Source organism: Camelina sativa, chromosome 2 (assembly GCF_030686135.1).
Source record: "Camelina sativa cultivar CO46 ecotype springtype chromosome 2, ASM3068613v1".
NCBI classification, from domain to species: Eukaryota; Viridiplantae; Streptophyta; class Magnoliopsida; order Brassicales; family Brassicaceae; genus Camelina; species Camelina sativa.
The window spans coordinates 16,743,919-16,751,852 of record NC_141881.1 but is presented as its reverse complement, the minus strand read 5'-3'; the positions used below and the strand labels follow the sequence as shown (position 1 = coordinate 16,751,852).

General features: G+C 40.0%; 1 protein-coding gene and 1 pseudogene across 1 annotated transcript; both read right to left on the bottom strand.

Moving 5' to 3' along the window:
- Window positions 1–1,133: 1,133 nt before the first annotated feature.
- LOC104723352 (DNA replication complex GINS protein SLD5-like) lies at window positions 1,134–3,000 on the bottom strand. Its single transcript, XM_087484220.1, has 6 exons — window positions 2,671–3,000; window positions 2,379–2,501; window positions 2,162–2,244; window positions 1,700–1,809; window positions 1,497–1,569; window positions 1,134–1,402 (listed from the first exon to the last, which is right to left on the bottom strand). Exons 1-6 carry the CDS (start codon window positions 2,881–2,883, stop codon window positions 1,297–1,299), a joined length of 708 nt encoding a protein of 235 aa, XP_087340346.1. The 5' UTR covers window positions 2,884–3,000; the 3' UTR covers window positions 1,134–1,296.
- A 985-nt stretch (window positions 3,001–3,985) lies between these two features.
- On the bottom strand, window positions 3,986–5,200 carry LOC104751464 (F-box/kelch-repeat protein At5g49000 pseudogene; annotated as a pseudogene).
- Window positions 5,201–7,934: the final 2,734 nt, after the last annotated feature.

Below are 7,934 nucleotides of genomic sequence, written 5' to 3'. Positions count from 1 at the left end.
TAGTGCTCCTATGTCGATGGCGCTGGTGCCTTCTCTGATCGAGCCGTTCGGCGTTGTCGGGGGCCGGGTCGGCGGTTTTGGAAGCTCCTCTTGGGCCTGCTAGATGCGGTCCGGCGTGTCCGCCACATAGCCGTCGCTGCCCGTTGTTTCTCTTTCTGCCATTGCTCAAAATGTGCTTCGTCGATGTTGGACTTTCTTCAAAAGCTTTCCTTGTTTGTTTCCCTGGATGCGCACCAAATGTTGAACTAGTATAGCTACTAACTCGAGGAAGATATAATAGAAAGGGTGAAACAAAGGACTTTTATTAAGATAGTCAAAGATCGTCGAATTACAATATAACCGTTATAAGCCGTTCGGCTAATTACAGAGAATTGTGCTTCTCAAAATGACTAACTGAACTATAGCTTAGAATCGGATTTACTCCTGACTCTTGCCCGATGTTACTTGATGGTCTCTGCAAGCTGCTCCCTTGGTATTTATAGCTGATGGGACGTTTCACCTCTCTGCCTCGGGATCGATGTGGGATTGTCCTCAAGTAAAGTCGGCGATCGTTCTTATTCGGGCCGTCATTTATTGGGCTGTCCGTCTTAATTGGGTCTTCCAGGAACTTAATCGGCCCGACAAGTGGGTTTTAGTTGGTCTACCTTCCTGGGTTTTTGGGGTGACTGTTTCGATAGTGGGCCTGCAGGAAAGCCTGTTAAGGCTGGGTGAAACCCATATCCAACAATATTCACTGTTTGACAAAGATTTCAATTCCTGTATTTTTTTTTTACAGATAATTTAGATGTTAGACCACACAGAGTGGTCAGAGAAGATATTTAGGGAAAACCCAAAGCCAAAAAAATCCAACTTTGATCGACTCAAATTACAAGAAAGCCAACTCAAGATTTTGGGGATCTAACCTCTATGCTCTCTATCCAAGCAAGACTCAGCAGAAGAATTTTTATTTGGTTTATGGCGGCACACGTAACGTAAGAGATATTTTAATAGCCTTTTTGTTTCTGTTAACCAAAAAGATCTTTTATTCTTACGGTTTTTGGGGTTACTCGATCTATCACTGAATGGAACAATTACAAACATATCTAAGAAACTACAAAAACAATAATAATCTGATGTGAGGGTTGAAGCCTTAATTTTGGGAAGAGAATGAATAGCTTTGCTAGGCTACAAGGATACATAGGGAAACTCAAAACAATATAGAAAAATTCACTATACAACACAAGCAAATCAGGTTCATATCATAATGAACAATGGTAGCACTATCTTTCACTTATGGTTCTGGTAGCATTATTGAGCTCAGATCAAGTCAATTTGGCCAGATTCGATTGCTCCTTTAACAATCTTGTAACGTATGAAGTAGAGATCACCGCGCTCCATTTCCACAGTCTCAGGGCTCTCTCCTCTGCAAAAACCATAGTAAACTCACACTTAGATTTAATAAAGGTTGAGTGTGTGTATGGAGGAATAAGGTTAAGGAGGGAAGAGAATTCTCTCACTCTTCGTATAGATTGAGGGAGACAAAGTTGTTGCTTCTACAAACAACAAAGGTATCCAAATGGGGCTGCGGCACTGTAAAATGTAAATTCACAATTATAGTCATCACAAAGCACACACAGCTCTAGCTACTGTGAAGGGAGTGTTCAACTATAGTGACAATCTTAACTAACTGATATCACAGTGATTAGGTTCAGGGAGTTACCCATATCATCCACTTCACTTATTTGGGATTGCTTGAGGACCGACTGATAATTCTCGGGTAACTTAAGCAGGACAGTCTCTTCGAAATGCTTTACCAAATCATCAGCACACCTGCAGCGAATGTGATCATTCAAATATATACGTCTCACAACAACAGCCATTAACGTAAATTGTAAAAACTAAAGTTTGAAGTCGGAAAAGACCACTCAAACGGATACTCTTGAAAACAAGTACCTAGGCTACCTGAGGTTTTCAATTTCCGGGAGAGTTCGTGTATGGGTTAATTCTAATCCCGTTTCTAACTTGTAAAGTACCAGACATATCTCTCTAACAGTATCTATACCACACAGATTCTACACCAAACCTATAACATTTACTACCACACATAACAAAGGCAAAACAGCTTACAAGGAAAAAGACAAGCCAATCAACATAAAAAAATCAGACAAGTAAGAAGACAAACTTTGTAGCAAAGACTCTCTCCTGCTCAGAAAGCCGCCTTTCAGCTTCTTCTGACTTGAGGTTGTGGAACATAAACTTCTCAATCTGTAACAAACAACACTATCCATTAGAGATGATAACTAAACAAAGGTTTTCTACACAACATTTCCTTGAATTAAAAACTCACAAAGCTAATCTGAAACACCCAGTAGACAATGGGAGGGATATATAGAACACACCTTGACGAGCCTAACCCTGAGATAAGATCTGAGTAGAAACTGGGTTCTGTCCAAATCCATCTGATAAAGTGACACCAATAAAGGGTCTTTACCATTTTCCACATAATCCTCAATTGTTTCTTCCTGTAGTTTTTGATATTACAAACAAAATTAAAAACTCTAAATTTCCAAAATTTGTGGATATAGATTGATTAGGAAGGGTTAATGAAGATCATCCGGGACCATAATATTTCTGATTTAAAGGAAAAAAAAACCAACACAAACAAAACAATTAGGGATTTAGAGATTGTACCACTAATTCGATCTGTTCTTTGGCTCTTTCGACAAGAGCTCCTTCATACTGAAGAATCTCAGGCGCCGCCTTCTCGTTACGCCACGCCCTCTTCAATAGCTCAACGTCCGATGTCGACATCATCGTTTCGTAGTCCGCCGATGATCCCCCCACTTCCGAACTCGACGCCATTAGATCAAAAATCTCTCTCTCTCTCTGCTTGAAGATTCCCATAAGATCAATTTGCTCGGGCGGGAACACGACTGCGGATTTGGCGCCAAAATGAAGGTCGAGGAAGAAGGGATTTAGAAGCCTTTTAGCTTTAGTTCAAAAAAAAAAAAAAAAAAAAAAGAAGCCTTTTAGCAAAATGTGTGGGCTTAGTGATGGTTGCTAATACGGTTTAGTTATTACGTAAACCAAATAACTAAACCGTAAAGAAATTAAAATAATTTTTGGTTTGGTTTTGAATATCGGTTCGAATCGGGTTGGTACAAATTCGATTTTTTGGTTTTGTCTTGAACTCACGAAACAAAGAGAAAATGGACAGTGTTGAACATCCATAAGCATGTCTTGTCTCTTTTGAGTCTTAAACTTGTTAAGTGAGTTGTGATGTTTGTTGTATCATCCCAAACAAGGAGCGACCATGACGAAGAAGAATACGAGCTCTATTGTTTGCAACCCAGTTTTGAAGTTGTGATGCTCTTTAGTGGTAATCGCACTAGTATGATTGTCTGTGGTAGAATTCACTTCCTGATTATTTCTATAAGTTCGTTTTCGAGTCAAAGGCAACGAGTCTGTTGCAAATGGGTTATTTAAGTCGGTTACTTTGTTACATGTTTAAAAAACAGAGTATAAAATACGAGCTTTTCTTGTAAAAAAATATAACCCTCTAAAAATTCTAACAAAATCCAACAGGAATGAAGAAAATTTAAGGCTATATTGATTTCACAATTAAGATGGAGAGAAGACACAATATATTGTAATTGGATTCGAACATTTAACTTGTTACCCTAAAGATGTACAATAATAGACAAACAAGCAACACAAGCAAAAGCCTTTTTTCATAGGCAAAGCATGGTTATACGGTTTACAAGTTTGTGCATTATCTTTAGAAGTGAAAGCGACGTCAGCTATAGACATTTTCCAACACCTATATATTCAGCACAGAAACGACATTACCCACTAGTCTAATGAGACATTCATCACGCAGTAGAAAAAAAGAATAGAGTTTGGGATCAGAGGGGTTATCAAAGTAACAGTACTGTCACAAAATAAGCTTAATAATTTACAAGCAAGCGAGTGCAGATGCTTTGTAGGCAAAGACATGATAATTGCATTACGTTAAAAACTCCTTCATAAGTGACATAACATAACCAAATTCATTATGTTCTAACCTGTCAATAAGTAGCGTAAATAGCAGAAACGAAGTAATAAGACTTAGGGACTGTAAGAACCGCATCAGACCACTCGATTGTCCCCCAGCATCAGACCACTCGATTGTCCCCCAAATCTCTTGACTGTTGCATTTTTCAAGTGAAATCTCTGCACACCAAATCATAATCTCCTTATACCTACTTGCACGCACATACTTGTCCCACAGAACAACAAGCTTACCACCACAATCCGCTAATTTAACAGCACTATACCTACCAAAATTAGGCAAACCTTCAAGACCCTTCAGTTTATTCCAGCATCTTAGCTTAGAGTCATACCATAGGACTCCACCTGCTGGATGATAACAATACATTACGTTATCAATCATGCAATAAGAATACTGAAACCATCCTGTTAGAAAATTTGGATGCTCTTTTGTAATCGCTATCCACTTATCTTCTTTTGGCTTGTAAGCCACAACATTATCCCCAAAATGGTAGATATCTCCTTCAATCACTAAGCTCTTGTACATATGTCAACATATCTTATCTAGAGGTCTCGATATAAGCTCCCAAGTTTGAGTATTTGGATCGAAAACCTCCATCCAGTTTGAAGAAGTGAAGTCTTTCAAGCCTCCAGCTACATAAATTTTGCCATCAACGACATTAACAGCTGGGTAATTCCGGTCCATCAGCATGCTTGGAGCCTTGTGCCATGTATGAGACTGGCAGTCCAGGACTGAGACGCTAGACGAGGGTGCATTCTCAATGGTTCCGCCAATGGCATAGATATTAGAACCAACAGCCACCATTTTATAGTCCTTAGGAGGTGGATTGGGAACTGGGGCTGGAACCAAAACATGTGCAGTTGACTTCTTATTTTTCTTCTTGGGGATGTTGGTTAGGGTTCGATTAGGTTTTTGGCAGAGAGTGAACAAACGTGGGTTAGGGTCAAAATAAGGGAACTTTAAGCACACGTAGAGACAACTCTCCCTGTGGTTTAACAAAGACCGAGTCTTGCAAAGATCCGGTGAAGCAAGGAGGGTTCGACAGCTCTTGGAGACTAAGGAGAGAGTCGGGTAGTACATTCTAGGGACGCGTGCGAAGCAAGTCAAGAGCAAATCATATGGAAATGATTCCGGAGACTGTTTCTTCGTCTTCTTCTTTACGGACGTCATCGAGATAAAGTCGTCGCTGATCTAACCTTTCGATTTCTTCGTCGTCGTCGGCGTCTCCGACTTGTAGGTAATATATATATTTAGGAAGGAATTTAACTCGATTTTTAATTTATTTATTTATTAGAGTTCTTAAATAGAAGTAGTGGATCAGAATTTCTTTTGTTGAATGGTAATGGGCCTCAAAATAATAAGTAATTTTGAGACTTAATTTTTATAAAAAATGAAAAATTGAACTAATAACAACAATTTCGTGGTTAATTAGTTGATTTGTTAATGAAGGCTAATTGTAGCTTTACCACTGACTGTTTCAGTCTTGCTTTGTGGACAAGGTCTGATGTTACATAACACGAAATATTATATGTTTCAGATGACAAAAAAAAAAAAGAACAATTTTGTGGATGTAAAAAAAGAATAAATTTGTATTTCCTGCTGCTTCGCTCTGTTTTTATTTTATTTGAGTAATATTACTAGATGAAATGTAGCTTGTTAACAAAATAACTATGACTTTGTTTATTTAGGTAAATAACTCTTTTCGTGGTGGGATATAATTTATGATTATTTCAAGATGCTATATTGGTTTGGAAGAGGTGGGATTTGCGGTGAAACTCCAATATAAAATCTGACAAAAAAAGGAGGTCTAGCAGCAAAGATCATGATAATTTTAGGACAAGAAAGAGATGACCTAAAGTGTTAAGAAGTAAATGACCAAAAAGGGGCAAGTGACTAAGCTATCTAAACAGTTGACCAAGCTATACACGTTATAGAAGTAGCAATAGCTTCAACACCCTCCCTTAAGTTGGAGCATGCACATCGAGAATGCCCAACTTGCGAAGAAACAAAAGAACTTCTTTTTGGCCCAACGCTTTAGTAAGGATGTCCGCGAGCTGGTGTTGAGAAGGGACAAAAGAAGTTGCAACAATACCAGCAACGATGGCATCTCGAATAAAATGGCAATCCACCTCAATATGTTTGGTGCACTCATGTTGAACCGGATTGACACTTAGAGCAATTGCAGATTTACTATCGGAGAAGATACGCATAGGCTGAACATGAGAAACACCGAGATCATAAAGCACCCGCTTGAGCCACATAAGTTCTTGAGTAAGAAACGCCATGGCTCGATATTCTGCCTCCGCAGAAGAGCGACTAACAGTGGGCTGTTTTTTCGTTTTCCAGGAGATGGGAGTATCACCAAGCTGCACAAAGTAGCCTGTGAGAGAACGACGAGTGAGAGGGCAAGCCGCCCAGTCACTATCACACCAACCATTGAGTTGTAGAGTGGAATTGCGAGAGAGCAAAATTCCTTGTCCCGGATTGGATTTTAAATAACGAACAACACGAACTGCAGCATCCCAATGATCTTGACGTGGATGTTGCATGAACTGTGCCAAAGTGTGAACAGAATAAGACAACTCAGGACGTGTTACAGCCAAGTAAATGAGTCTCCCAACCAGACGACGATACCTTGCAGAATCTGCGATCAGAGGGGACTTGGACAATGATAGTCTATGGTTTTGTTCAAGTGGGAAGGCTGATGGCTTAGCTCCAAGGAGTCCCATTTCAGAAATAATATCCAGAACGTACTTTCGTTGGGACAAGTAGAATCCTTGATCATTACGGCTCACTTCAATGCCAAGAAAGTATTTGAGTAAGCCAAGGTCTTTCATGTGAAAACAGGATTCCAGATATGATTTGAATTGAGCAACAGCCTCAGAACAGTTACCCGAAATGATCAAATCATCAACATAGATAAGGACATGAACATAGATGCCATTATGGTTGTAGCTAAACAGAGAGTAATCAGACAATGACTGTGTGAAACCATACTGTTTCAAGGCAGAAGAAAGTTTGGAGAACCAACACCTTGGAGCTTGTTTTAAACCGTATAAAGACTTATGAAGACGACATACCTTGTTTGGATCATCACAGTGAAATCCTTGAGGCAATTTCATATACACCTCCTCCGTCAAATCACCATGGAGGAAAGCGTTATGTACATCCATTTGATGCACATGCCAGTCACGAGCAGCAGCAACTCCCAAAAACAAACGCACCATACTCATTTTTGCGACCGGAGCAAAAGTCTCGTCATAGTCCACTCCTTCTTGTTGACGATTGCCTAATGCAACTAAGCGAGCCTTGTATCGTTCTACCTCCCCGTCAGAGCGATACTTAATCTTGTAAACCCATTTATTACCAATGGCGCGCTTCCCTGGAGGCAAATTCACAATCGAAAAGGTTTGATTAACTCGCAGTGATTCAATCTCAGCTGACATAGCATCACGCCAAACTTTGTCAATCACAGCCCTGTTATATGTCGTTGGTTCCATTCCGGCAGTAACAGCCGCCAAAAAAGCCTTATGGGATGAGGAGAAGCGACGACAATCAACATATTTCTCAATTGGATAGAGAGAAGATGAAGATTCAGCCTTGGAATTAGATTCTACACTCACAGTGTTGGTAACAAAATTTTTCAATGTGACAGATTTTTCCTTCTTGCGATGTCCACGACCGAGTGGTTCTGGCTCAGGAATTGCAGTAGGAGACCCACACGACTCCGGTGACTCAGTAGGCAACGAAGACATATCAGTTGATGTGGTTCCGGGTTCAACTGAAAGAGACGGAGAAGAGATAGGCTCGAGAATAGTTTGTTGGACACTTGGCCCTTCACTTTCATGGGCTGAAGTTAATCTAGAGGTTGTTGGGCCTATTTCAGCTCTAACATTCGGCCCAC